Source organism: Myripristis murdjan, chromosome 3, assembly GCF_902150065.1.
Source record: "Myripristis murdjan chromosome 3, fMyrMur1.1, whole genome shotgun sequence".
NCBI classification, from domain to species: domain Eukaryota; kingdom Metazoa; phylum Chordata; class Actinopteri; order Holocentriformes; family Holocentridae; genus Myripristis; species Myripristis murdjan.
The window spans coordinates 39,316,409-39,331,055 of record NC_043982.1 but is presented as its reverse complement, the minus strand read 5'-3'; the positions used below and the strand labels follow the sequence as shown (position 1 = coordinate 39,331,055).

The 14,647-nt window shown below is 43.4% G+C and overlaps 1 protein-coding gene across 1 annotated transcript in view; it reads left to right on the top strand.

The window, feature by feature from the left end:
• The window catches only part of znf536 (zinc finger protein 536), a 180,537-nt gene extending 166,440 nt beyond the window's left edge, over positions 1–14,097 (top strand). The window contains exon 6 of the mRNA XM_030048719.1: positions 12,523–14,097. Within this exon, the coding sequence (XP_029904579.1) occupies positions 12,523–12,677 (155 nt within the window). The 3' untranslated portion in view covers positions 12,678–14,097. The remainder of the gene's footprint in view (positions 1–12,522) is intronic.
• The last annotated feature ends 550 nt before the right edge of the window (positions 14,098–14,647 follow it).

Below are 14,647 nucleotides of genomic sequence, written 5' to 3'. Positions count from 1 at the left end.
AAAGAGACAAATGCTAATTCACACAGCCTGGCTCTGTCTGAAGGGTGGGGGGGGTTGGGGGGGGGGGGGGTGGGGAGGGGGGCTTAAGGCTGTCGCTTGTCGATGTTTGTTGTTGTTTTTTGTTGTTTTTTTTTTGCTAACTCCTATTTTCTTAAAAGCGCTGCCAATGTTGGCAACAATCCCCCCCTTTTTTTTTTTTTTTTCTGAAATCCTTTGCCAGCAACTCCGACCTCCTCTTCTGTCTCTCCACCTTGTAACATCTTCTTTCTTTAAAAGGGTTTCGTCGGACCTCTCGGCCCTCTCGCCTCCTCTGGCACATGTGGGGAGGAGAAAAAAAAGGAAAAACACGAAAAAACAGAAGCATAAATAAGAAATGGCGGGCCGGGCTGTGTGAGTCTTAATTGAGATCTGCTAAGAGCAGGCAGCAGATGTTTGTAGCAGCAACTGTTGAATCATCAGAGACCACTGGAAGCCTGTGAAACCACAGTAAAAAAAAAAAAAAAAAAAAAAAAAAAAAGCAGGCCAGGTGCTCCACATTTCTGCTGTCTCTCTCTTCCTGTCTGTCGCTTCTCTCCTTCGTATCGTCATGCAAAACACTACAGTGATATTCTCTGTGTGTGTGTGTGTGCTGGTGAGGAAAGAAGATCAACAGACAGGGAAACAGAGGGATGGATGGAGATGGGAAGTCAGATGAAGAGATGAAGGACAGGCCAAGACTAACAGAGACTCCTCTAATTCATTCTCAATTCAATTCAGTTCAATTCAATTCAGTTCAATTCAGTTCAGTTCAATTCAGTTCAATTCAATTCAGTTCAGTTCAATTCAGTTCAATTCAGTTCAATTCAGTTCAATTCAACACAAGGAAAACAAACCTGTGTTGCCATTAAAATATTAACTGAGGTCATACATTTAAACCCTGACATGTGACTAGCAGTTAAACAAGTTAGAAGTGAGCAAGTATCATCAATGATCCAGATCCAGATCCAGATCCAGCAGGATCCGGCCAGATGCATCCAGAAAAATCAAACCGTCCAAATCCGGATTGTATTTATGGCCAGATCTTTGAGCCGGATTATGTGGAATGTGTATTGTATGTACCCAAACAGATGTTGACGTTGCCATGAGTGACTATAATCTCTGAAATGAGTAGATATGCATACTGAGATTATCATTTTTGGATTTTTATTTTTATTTTTAACTAGAAAAACGTGAGATTAAATCCAATTCAGTTCACTCTGTTTATTTTACTTCACCTCTGGGATCCAGAATCCAGGATCTGGATCTGGTTCTGGAGGGATTTTAAGCGCTGGAGGCGGGATGTGGACCGATCCTGAACAACGTGACGACTCGGTGGCGTTTGAATCTCTAATCCAAACTCGATATATTTCGATATATCTAATCCAAACTCGATATATTTTCCATCGCAGCCCCACTTCGTGATCGGGGCGGCTCTACGACAGCCGTGTTTTCACATCGGAGTTTCGCCTGGTGCAGCTTTAACACACAGCTCGCCGCACTAACACCCGTACCCGTGTTACACAGTTGCTGTCGGGGCCCAGATCTCCTCCTCTTCCTCCTCTTCCTCTTCCTCTTCCTCCGCCCACCTTGCCCTCCAGAGCCTCCTTGCCTCCTCGTATCCTAAACTGCTGTCATTTATTTATCCGCAGCATTTGCAAGCGCAGGAGGGCTCCAGTGTGCCCCCCCCCCTCCGCCCTGGGAACGCCGAGAACCAGCGACAGGTTCTCTGTGATTATAAATGATAGCTGTGATAGCTTGGGCCCGGGTGCCATTACTCTCCTGTCTGTCTGCCCGTCTGCCTGCCTGCCCATCTTGTCAGTCTCTCTGCGGAGACCCGTCTATCTTCCCGTCTCCGTGTCGTTTTGATTTTCTCCGTCTCCCCGCATCGCTCTGTCCTTGTCTCTGTCTCTTTTTTGTCTCTTTTGACTCTCTGTCTGTCAGGCCTCTCCTCGAATTTGACCGATATAATTAGCCCATTTGAAGGCCGATACCGATGCCAATATTTTTCTTTCTTTTTCTTCTTTTACTGAAGCTCCTGACAGCTGATGTTTTGCACCAACCTTGAATATCCTTTAAGTGTACATTTTTATGACTTAAAAATCCCCAAATATTCAGTATTTCTTCCTGTTTTTTTTTTCCAGCCTCTGAAAAAAAAAAAAAAAAAAAAAAAACATTTAGGCCATTATGGAATATAAAAATGTGTTATTTCAGAGTTTAAAGACTATTTTTTATGTAGCACTTGTCAAATAGGAAGCCCCATCAATTTTCCAGACTATCTTTTTATAGTGCTTATAACAGATGGACAAGCCTCACTGTTACTCTATATATAGCTTACATGTTGCCTTATATATCTGCCATTTTGTCCCGATAGGCCTTTATTGTTCCTGCCACCCTCATCTGGTTTTAGTTTTATTTATTTAACCTTTAAGTCCCACTGAAATTAAGAATCTCTGTCTGTAAGGAAGGTCGGCAGATAGACAGCAGCACAAATAATAATAATAATAATAATAATAATAATAAAAAGCAGCAGTTTCATACAGAAAAGTAGACACACTAGAACATACAAGAGCAAAACACAGTTTCCATCTTCCTGGCAAGAAAAGCAACCCATTGACTCCCTCCATACTTCCTCTCCTTCCCTCTCTCCCTCTCCCTCTCTCTCTCTCTCTCTCTCTCTCTCTCTCTCTCTCTCTGTCTGTCTCTCTCTCTCTCTCTCTATGAAGTGGGAGTGTGTGCAGGGTTTGGGGACTCCTTCCCCGAGCCGATCAGCAGACAGCGTCGTCTCGGCGCTCTTCCTTCCGTCCCATCTCCCACCGCAGCTTCGCGCCACACCGAATTAGTAACCAGATATGTTGTCGTTGCCGTCGCCGTCGTCACCGCCGCTGCCGCGCTGGTGCAAATAACACCGAGCGCTCCTGGGAGGGCCGCGGCTTACAGATTAGCGTCGACAATTAATAAGAGAGTGATTCACCAGAAGTCCCTCCCCTCTGTCGTGTTGGTGTTGTTGTTTTTTTTTTTTCATTTTCCCTAAAATGCCTGTCTTGAATGAGTGAGTGTGTGAGAGAGAGAGAGAGTGTGTGTGTGTGTGTGAGTTGGGTTATTGTCAGGGACGTAATGATAGGACTTGATTTCAGTACCAAGGTTGAAACAGTATGCTGTGATTTGATGCTATAAGCATAGATACACACACTGTACCTGTTTTTACACTTAACTGTGGCCATGCACTGATGCTGCTGTGTGGAAAACTTGTATCTCCCAAACTGTTGACTTTCCAGGAACTGAGAACGGATGCCTTGATTTCAGATTGAACAGATTGCAATCTCAGAACCGTAGCTGGAAACGAGCCAGGAACCGTTTCCGTTTTTTTTTTTTATTTGTTTCTTTTTCCTTCCTTTTTTTAAATTATTATATGTCTCTCCACACAATATACAAACATCAATACTTTTTGTATGCCTTTTAGGTCCAGATGCCGCTCGGACTACAACGGAAACAGAAATGTAAATCATAAACGCTTCCGATACCAAACTCTATTCGCCTACAGCAAGAGTGATAAAGTCAGAAACTGATTTTAATATTTGCATACCTCATTTTAGAGCAAAATGTGTATTGCACTGAAATAACTTTGAGTAAAAGTGGAACAATTGAAATTGTCCCTTGCTGAGTGATGAAGTTAGTAACAAGTTTGCACCGGCCTCCATGTAATATGAGTGTTACTAAAACTAATACTAATAGCCTATCACTTATTTAACATATTTCAAAAGTAAGCTACAAAGCACCTGCACAAAGGCGTTGCAAAAATACAAAAAGAGATAAAAATCATCAGTAAAAACAATGGAGGCGAAGAATTATAAAACAAACAAAACAAAAAAAAAGCATAAAAGTAAACCCCACAAAGGAGGCCAAACACATTTAACAAAAGATCATAACATTAAAGCAAGGCTATGAAAGTGAGTTTGAGGAAGGGATTGAAAAAAAAAAAAAAAAAAAAAAAAAAAACGTGGTACAGTTTTTTTAGTCAGCTTAAAGCTAAAGCGAGGTTGTTCCAAAGCCTGGAAGCTCTGATGGAAGAGGAAGAAAAACACATTGTCATCCTCCCACGGCAGTGTGTGATTTAACACTTCAGTGTGCCTCCTCTCAGTGGGCTGACTCAGGTTTACACTGGAGCCGACGGCACACACCGGCTTCCATCAGCGTGACCTTTAGACCCGCTTCGTGTCGCTGGGAACGAGGGGACAGTGTGAGTCGACGTGGGCACAAAGCTTTCCCAAGTAAAAAAAAAAAAAAAAAAAAAAAAAAAAAAAAGATTCATAAAGCGAACGGTGTCTGCGATGAGCACAGATGACCTCACCTCTTCCTGTCCTGCAAACAAAAGCTTCCTTATTAGAAGTGGACGGTCCGCGGGGCTGGCGAGGAAACTCGAGAGCTCCAATCGAGCCCGGCTTCCTCGTGTGAACATGAAGACAATGAGGAGTTGCAGTGACAGAATACACACAGGCGTGCACAAACACACACACACACATACACAGTCGAAAAAAAAAAAAAAAACAACCAAAAAAAAAAAGAAAAAAAGAAACAGAAACACACAAAAAGGAAAACAACTCCTACAAAACAACAGCCTTCATTTGACCTTGTTAGCGCCGGGGCACATGGGTAATCTGGGAGCTTAATGATTTTTTTTTTTCCACCCTCTCTCTCTCTCTCTCTCTCTCTCTCTCGCTTTTACATTAGACTACAGCCTTTTTCAAAGCACAGTGTGTCACCAGCATTTAAGATGTGGCCTTTTTTCCCCCTGCACATTCCAACACCATTATGTTACATTGTTGCTGAATAAAAGGCCGTATTATGTTCCAGCCCCCCCAGTAAAAGGGCAGAAGTGGACCCAGTTTTTATCTGCTGAACGAATCAATCAGGATTATGTCAGCTGAAAAGAATCACAGACAGCAGTCGCCAGGCAGTGTGTCTCTGTGCGTCTGAGTGTGCGTTTGTGTGTACGTGTGCACACACACACACACACTCGGCCTGTGTAAAGGATGGGAAAGTCGCAGCGGAGCGGAGCACTTGTTGGTCATGAATGTGCCCGGCTTGGTGACAGAGATGTCATTTGGGGTCTAAAAAGCAAGAGGATTTTTCTTTTTCTATTTATGTATTTACCCCCACCCCTCCAAAACCTCCACCCCCCTTACCCCCACCCCTTCCCCTGACCCACCCTTTTCTCCTCCTCTGTGGGAGGATTGGAAGGGCGCTAATTATCATTTCAGCAGAAATGATTAGGAGATCAAACAGGGATCGAATGCCATTTCCTTCCATTAATGCAGGGGGTTTAGAGTGCCTGTCATGGCGTGGCTTGTCCCGAGGCCTGTGGGAAAAAAAAAAAAACAAGAAAAAAAAAAGAAGAAGAAGAAAACGACAGGGGGAAGAGAAAGTAGGGAAGAATGGAGGATAGGAGAGGCTTAAGGGGAGGGACGCAGGGCGGGAGGAGGGACGAGACGGGACGGGTTTGGCAACAGAGAGAGGAGAGAGAGAGAGGAGTTATTCAGTAGAAAGGCACATGGATTTTGGGGGTCTAAGAGAAAGCCAACAAGCTGTCATCTGAGAGGGCTACAAAGAATTATAACCACTGTTTCAGCGCGCGATTTCCAGAGTCTTAACACGTTCGTTTGTGCAGGAACGGAGTCGAGGAAAAGTCACACAGGGACATTTTGGAAGCCGAGATTTCTGCAAATTGCGTTCACGTCTTGGCCTTTCTAGTGTTTCTGCAAAAACCGACACGGTGTGTGTGTGCACGTGCATATGGCATGTGTGTGTGTGTGTATGGGAAAAACAGAGGTTGAAAAGTTGAAATGCAGAGAGATCAAAAAGTGATGAACCCTCATCAGTGAGATACTGTTTACCAGTGTAAACAAGAGCAGAAAGCTTGTACCACTGTCGAGTTGACCCCCCCCCCCCCCCCCCCCCCCCCCCCCCCCCCCAACAAAAAAAACAGGAAAAAAAAAACCAACTCCTGCAGCTCTTTGTCCAGCCTTTGGAGGCTCACACGTGGCAGGGTGGAGGGTCTTGCCCCCCTCCGCCCCAGCAGCCCGGCCTCCAAGGCGACTGAGACCTTGGCAGACACACAAACAGGCCTCAAACGGCCCAGGAGACAACAATGCAATGATTAAGATCACGTTTGACTGTGCATTTTGATTTAGGATTTCTTGAAGTGGTTGTGGTGCAGTCGCCCGCCGTTCTATGGGGTCAGAATGCATGACTTGTGCGACCGATGAATCACTTCGGCTTTGACTCTCATCTAACCAGGGGTTTCACTTTGCTAAACAGGAAGGACTGATATAATTTGACACCAAAACTTCCCAATCCCCTTAAATCACCCAGAAATGTCTGATAATTCACTAGACAGGATTAAATCAGTGTAAAAAAAATATCACATGTACGTCACCACACTGTCAGCTTACAAAAAATAAAGCAAAAAGGAAGAAATACTCACATTTTAGATATTCAAGCCTACATCCGTTTGACTGAAAAAAAAAAGAGCGTGTATCTTTCATTTTTCAAATTCATTTCTGCTGATCTTCACGACCGTGGGCTCGCCCTGGCTAAAAGCGGCGACCCGAACAGCCGTTTTCGAAGTTTCCCGTGCGAAGTTCAGAGAGATTCGGGGAGGATATCGGCGGGGGGGGGGATTACCGGAGAGGAGCGAGGGGGCAGATTTGGAGAGCGCAGATGAGGCTTGTGATTGTTTCGGCGCATCGGATGCGAGAAATGTCAAAGAGAATGTGAGAGATGACCTCTGCGTTCATCGCCCCATTAATGACCCTGCCGCTCCCAGCTTCATTTTCCCCTCTCATCAAAAACATTAAACAAAAAAAAAAAAAGAAAAAAGAAAAAAAAAAAAGAAAAAACATTTCCTCCTGTCTCCAATAGTCATTTCCCCCCGCATTGTATTTATGTATTGGAAAAAAAAAAAGGTAATAGATCAAGCACATTCCATTATTCTCTTATAAGATCATTAGCAAATATAATTAGATATGAAAGAAAGTAATTTGGAGAGGAGAGGGGAGAAAAGCGCTATCAGGCAGAGAAGACAGATTGTAGCATCAGAGTGTTTGGGCTTAAATTGCTCAGCGGAGGTATTATCAAGCCGGCAATCTTTTAGCCTCAGAAATAGTTTCGGAGAGAGACAGAGAGCGAGAGAGAAAGATAGAAAGAGGCCACTGACATTCGCTTCATCCTTCTGTTTCCCGAACTCCAATCATTCTTTTTTACTGTTCACTCGATTTCTGTTTTTATTTATTTATTTATTTATTTGGGTTTTTTTTCTAATTTTTTTCCCCCCCTCCCCGTCGCCTCGTACGAGACCCGAGAGTTTGCAGCAAAACAAAACTGAGTTTATAAAAAGAAAACAAGTTGACATGGAGTCATCACACACACACACACACACACACACACACACAAAAACACATTATCACAGACAATAGAAAACAGGTAACCTTTTTTACCCACTCCCCGCACATATTGATTCAGCGTTTGTATTATTTTTGCAACTTTAAAAAAACAGAAACAACACACAAATTGCTTTCCGCCTTGATGTTTGGCGTCGTGAGGAACCTCTCTGCCGCGCATCTCTCTCTCTCTCTCTCTCTCTCTCTCTCTCTCTCGCCCGCTCTCCACCCCGGCACAGGAGTTTTTTGTCACTCTTTGTTGCACCTTAACACCACCGTCTATTTGTCTAATAGGGATCTGAGCGGAAGGCAGACGGAGAGCACAACAATCCTGCTGTGTTTCACCACAAATTTGCTTTTTTTTTTTCTCCTTTCCTTCTTCTTCCTCTTCTTCTTCTTCTTCTTCTTCTTCTTTAGTAGTGCTTTGAGGGATCGGGCGGGTGGGGGGGCAGGAGGGGTGGGACGGGTGCAGAGGAGGGGCGGCGGGGTGGATGTGGATTTTTCTAGTCTTTTGTGCAAATCACAGGGAATGGTAACTATAAACATCCTGTATTCATTAAAACTGTCTAAAAATACGATTTTGGGGGGGGTTGGTGGAGGACGGGTGTGTGTGTGTGTGTGTGTGTGTTGGGGGGGGGGGTGCACGCTCACTTCCTCGCCGTTCCTCCTCGGTGTATACAAGCGGGTCGTGTTATGCCTGGTGCTGCTCATATTTACATATTTATAAATACTGGGCTGTACAATGAGACGGGGCTGTGCCAAGAACAACACTTTCTGCTCGCGTAGGGCCCGGATGCCTGGGAGAGGGAACAAAGGAGCCACAGCCACCTTCAGTGGCACAGAGAGGTTAGGCAGAGCTCCACCACACGCTCTGCTCAAGTCCACACGGGGGGTGGAGGGGGGTGGAGGGGTGGATGGATCGCAGAGGTTTGTCAAAGTCGCTGCATGGCCAAAGTTGCAGCGCGCCCTTTCCAAAGACCCTTTCCAGCAGTGTGTTTGACAAATTCTGCAGAGAGAGAGAGAAGACAGAACTCAAAACCGTGACTGATTGGAAAACACTTAAAAGTTTGAGGGGTTTTGAGTGTGCAGGTTAGGAGATGGCGACGAATAAGACAAGAAGGAAAAATAATAGACGAGCTGCGAGCGCGCCGTCAAAAATGTGGTGCAGCGGTTGGTTTATCGTGACGACGGGCGTTGGTGTTCAAAAAGGTTCAAGACTGTCAGCACCGATGATGATGATGATTTTTAACCTCGCTTCTGAGCATGCTGCACGTGTCACAGTCAGCAAACGCTGCATTGCATCTCAGCTTTTTGCAAATCCTTGTTTTTTCCCTCTTGCCAAAACAGATAATAAATACAATGCAACTGAATACACAGTGCTACTTTTCATGGTTATTGGAATCAGCCTATATTGACCTCTTAATAAAAAAAAAAAAAAAATTGGTCAGGCACCCTCACCGGCCTGACAGTGAACGGGGTGAGGACACGATGTTGCTCCACAGCTCCTGCCTCACCCTGCTTTAAGGAGCTGCTAACACACGTAAATGAATTTCATTAGGCTGGCTTTCAGTCCCACGGTGGTCTAAATGCTATTTCAGAGGCTTGAATTGAGTATGGGCGCACAATTTCATTTATTAACAGGTTCAATCACATAAAAAAAAAATATATATATATATATTTGGTGTATGCCTTCACAAACCCATATGTATCAAACCGTAATGGTGAGCCAGGATGGATGGAGTGTAGTGTGACACGCCTGAAAATAGGAGTTTGATTTCCCCGTCCTGCTTGGTGGCTGTGATGTCGCGCGCCGGTTTTAAGGGTAGAAGAGAGCCGTGCTGCAAAATGGCAGCCTTTACTTGGTGGCTGTCTGTTGCTTGATGCTTTCACAGACTGTCATTAATGTCAGGTGAGACCTCAGAGTCCACACACACACACTAACACGCACACGCACACACAGACACACGTCCACCATATCCCAAGGCGGTCTCCGACACATGCTCAGAGTGCGGCGGTAGGCCATTGTTCCATCCTCCTTCCCATTTATCCATTCTGTTAAGCATGACACATGTATTAACAGTGGATGGATCCTGGAGCTATGTGTCCTCACACCATATGTTTTCCTTTCCTAGGCCTCCCCCCGCCCCTAAAAACCACCCTGTTTCCATCTGCCATCTCCCGGCACACCAGAAGAGGGCGTCCTTACTCTTCCATGGTGTGATTTCAGTGAGGTTTTCTGGATGCAGGCATGTCGCCCTGTGCTTTTCTGCAGACGGGCTCACATCTGAGATGATAGCCTGCACGGTTAGATCATGTATGGCTTGTTTACTGATTCGGATCAAAATGATATGGCTAGCATGTTTGCCAATGTGCATCCGCTCTCTGCCAAACCCTGAGAAGCGCCGCGTCTTTAAAGAGAACCGATAGATAAGCATTGCATTCATGTGATAAATGGATGCCAGGCAGGTTTCTGTGTGTCTGTGAGGTGCATCTGCCGCCTTGCCCGGATGGGAAATTAAAAACTGCGAGGGGAAGTTATGCTAAATCTATAAAGTTGGCCAGGAAATCTCTCCCCCTTCGCAGCGGCAGTTGTTTGGGGAGAAGGAGCACCGTGCTTAAATAATAACATTCCAGGTGGCTTAGTTAATGAACAGTGAAAATCAAATATGGGGCCTAATCTGGAGCTCGTTACAGGAAGTTTCTTTACAGGGAAGTCAAAGGCAGGAAGTGCCCTTGGGGAGCGACCAGACAGGTTTTAAAGCTGCAAACAAGCAAACTTTATTTTCCTGTATTTTGGTTAAGGTTGCTCTCGGACATAAAAGGAATAATAATTACAATAAGTGTTAGAAATTTACCATCAAGCAGTTTTTGGTTCTTTACAGGCAAATTAGTGCTCGGTTTAATTACGACTTTTAAAACACAAATGGTGAGACTGAACGTCCATCCATTGCAAAATGAAAATGTATGAATGCAAAAGGTCTGAGTGCCTCTCACTACCAGTCGCTGGCTGGTTTCGGTGTTATTTCCTGGCTTAGTTTGCCATCTTGTGGTGGAAGTCGGTTATGAACTCCTTCCTCCAGTGCATGCGACCATAATCTGAGCTGCACTGTAAACTGAGCCGGTGACTGAAATAGAGATCAGTGCGGATGTTTACACTCTTACAGCTAGTAATGTTAATGACGGCTTAAGATTTTTAAGTGTGCATCAGGAATTAGATTTAATCTCATGTATTCCAGTTGTTAATTAGATCTCTACTCATAGCAGTGTCATTAGAATAAGGAAGCAGCGTTTTTTAATTCCCCTTTAGAAATATCAGTGGGGCTCTCTGCTGCAAGTGGCATGGAGGATTAAAACCAGAAGCCCCTGTGAAACACGCAGCAGATGTTGGTGGCAGAGTGATGCTGGAATTGCTTGCTCCATGCGGAGACAGCAAGAGGCAGAGTCATTACTCGGTGGCGAATCTAAGAGATGTTTTATCATGTTATTAGCTCTTTATTTTCCCTCTGTTACCGCGACACTTCCTTTCATTTTGATATCCGTTTCCGTCTTTGCGAGAGCGCAGCTCAAATAAACCCGTGTTTTAATTTGGTTTTGTCAGATTCATAACGCCACTTTAAAAGAACATGACATGCAAATGTGTTCGGTGGCGTTTTATTGCAAAATAATTTTCTCAGAAGTTGCTGAGGGAATGAAAGCGCAGGAAAAAAAGGAGGTGGAGGGGAATACAAGTTGTATTATTTAGTGGCCGCTGCTGTGGGACCTAATTACAGATAAGCATTTCTTACTGTCTCACCGAGTCTTAAAACTTTTTTATTAGAATTACTCACTTCAGTTCTCACCCTCTGTGCTATGACACTTATCGAGCCAACAAACTTGCTTGGAACAAGTATGAAACTACTCCAGTTGTCATATCCATAATGTGCTAGTGTCTCGTATCATTTTAGAAATGCTTATTACACCGAACACCCCATCACAATCTCACCATGTAAGCTTGTGTGTACAGGTCGTTATGAGGAAACAAACTTTCGATGTTTACAGTAGATGCATTATTCTCACTGAATGTCATTTCATAATGCTCGGCTCATCTTTCCACTGAGGCTTGCCTATCTAAAGAGCAGCTTTTTAACTTGCTCGCAATTAATTTAGAACGACTGCTGCTCTAGCCAAGAATGTATTAATACCAAGCCCATATCACGGAAACTGATAATGGTATAACAGTAACGTCTAATTATAATACAACAAGTAACAAGGAAATTCTGTAAAGGCAGTGTTTACTTAGAGCAAGTACTGGGACTGTGAGGTAAAAGGGCTTTTTTTGCTTTGGTTTTGACATGATTAAATAATAATAATAATAATAACAATAATAATAAGCTGATTTGGGGCTAAACAAGCCATCAGTTGAAAGGGGTGAAAACACATTTTGGATCTAGAGAGGCTCATTCAATTCCAAAATTCAATACAGCTGACCACAGATTGAACTTTCCAGTATTAAAGGTGCAGTATGCAAAATTTCCATTGACCATTTAGACTCAACTGACAAAAAAAGTGGAATCTGAGTTATGAAGACATGAATATTTCATGTATTTTTTTTTCTTTTGAGTCTAGATGGTCCTTACTTTACTTACTTTACTAGATGGTCCTTACTTTAATCAACTCCATTGATTGTAGGGCAAATGAGCCATAATTGAAAGGTGCAAAAATCATTATAAAAAATGGGTTCCTTGATTTTGCAGACCTCACAATGCTGGTTTATCTAGAAATTGGGACCAAAAAAAAAAAAAAAAAATCTAAAATTCAGCATAATTGAACACAGCTTTGCCTTTCCAGTATTAAAACAAAAATTCAGTAAAGACCTATGAAGTGTAAAATCAGTGTTGTAAGTTTGTCATTGGTCCAACATGGCTCCCTTTGGCCTCACTGTCCCATTACTGCCCCTCATTGAGCTGCTGATCCTGTGCTGAGGGTGTGTGTGTGTGTGTGTGTGTGTGTGTGTGTTTGTTGGGAGGGTGGGGGTCAGTGTGTCGGGTCCGTGGTGCTAACCTGCCTCTTGTTTTCTCATTGGCCGTAGTGCATCTGTGGGTAGGAGAGGAGGACCAGCCCATGACCCATGACCCCGCGCTGACCCACGACCCCAACCACCCTAACAACGACCTTAACCACCCTAACAACCATAACCTAGGCGACCCCGAGGGGCTGGACGCCCGCGCTCTAAACAGAGACTAACAGCCTGCGCCGGAGCAAGGCAGGATGATGAGGATGAGGATGATGAAGGCGATGATGAGGAGGAGGAGGAGGAGGAGGAGGAGGAGCAGGAGGAGGATAAAGGATGAAGGATAAATGATGAAGGAATACACTATAACAAAGACTTTATTTAAGATGACAAAAAAAAAATGCATACTACCGTCAGATTCAAGAGAAGCGGTGAACAATGTGAAGGAACGTTCGGGACAGTTTCCCTCGGGGACGGATTTGCGAGACGGACCCAAATGTCTTTTGGGCAGCGGGTCCGTGGACACTAAACAAAGTGATGGCAACTTCCCTGTCGTGTCTCCTGTGGTCCGAATGCCCCTGTCTTTGTTGTCTTTTCTCTTTGATCTGATTTCTTTTTTCCTTTTTTCCTTTTTTTTTTTTGCCACAAAACTACCTGTCCGATCGCACTCCTTGCCCCTGCTCCCACGATCTCTGATACATTCCTCGACCTAGAACGTTGTTTTTTCTTTGTTTGTTTGTTTGTTTGTTTGTTTTTTAATTAGGACTGAGCTCTAGTACTTAATCACACGCTTACCCGCTGTTGAGGACTCTTCCTTTCTGTTCGAACGAAGTCAGAAGAAGACACTTAATGTCGCGACTCCATGGACGACCGTTATCTTGTACCTGGAATGTATTCTACTGTAGAATAGATTAAAGAGAGAAAACAAAAACAAAACAAAACAAAACAAAACAAAAAAAAACTCGACTGGACTGTTGACAGAGACCAAGCACACTTTACTGTCAGGGCCGGAGCGCCGCCACTTTCAGCGCTCCGCTCGGCTGTCGAGGAGTTCCTATCGTGTCACATGGCCACGTATCACATGAAGGATGACAAATGTAAAACTAGTTATGGCAAGACATGACAATCTTACAAAGTTTTGTTTGCAGAAACGAGCATGTTGTTATAGTCGGTAGGCGAAGCGTGCACACAGATGATGATGATGATGATGATGTTGCCGTTGATGAATATGGAGAAATATCTTCAAACTGCCCTACATGTTGTCGACGACATCACCTCTCCATAACGAGACGTACGGCCCTCACAATGCTACACGGCCACCTTTGTTTTAAATTCTTGTTCTGTGTCATTCAACACAGCGCCCATAGACGCTTAATGTACATAGAGAGATATACAGTAGTAAAAAAAATAAAACAAACACACACACACACACACATATACATGTACACACATACACACGTGCACACACACACAGACAAAAGAAAAAAAAAAAAACAAACGTGAAAATGAAGTTTTAAAAATGTTTGTGAGAAGCAAAAAGCAAAGAAGTGACAGTAGTTTACACGGCCACATCCCGAATAGGTAGGCATTCTTCTAGAGTTTGACAGAGAAGTTAAAATAAATGAATAAATAAATAAATAACTTAAAAAAAAATAGATCTCAGAAATGACAAAAGGGGAAAATTTCTTTCTGTATTGCCCCGACCCCCTTTCTCTTCATCTCTCATGTCAACCTCAAGGACTCTAGTGTCGCAGGTGTTTGTAAAATACTGCCACCGATCATTGTTGCACAGTGTTACTGACTACTGAAAATGGTTTGATGTATTTACTTTAAGATGACAAAAAAAAGAACAACAAAAAAAAAAAAAAAACTGGAAAAAAGACATATTGTGTATAGCCTTAGATACAAGTCATCTGTTATTGCTTCTACAAAGCTATGTAGCTGTGCTAGACATTAGGACGTAGGGTTGATTTTCTTTTTCTTTTTCTTTTTTTGTTTTTCTTTTTTGTTTTTCTTTTTACATGTACTGTACATTATTGCCTTCTCCATTTAATGATCAAAAAAGAGGAAAAAAGATTGACAATCGTCTCCTGTGCTGCAAACATATTTGCCCCATATATACAGACTACATTAAGCATAGAGGGACTTTCTCTATCCTTTCTTTTTTTTTTCTTTGTTTTTTTTTTTTTCTTTGTTGGTTCTC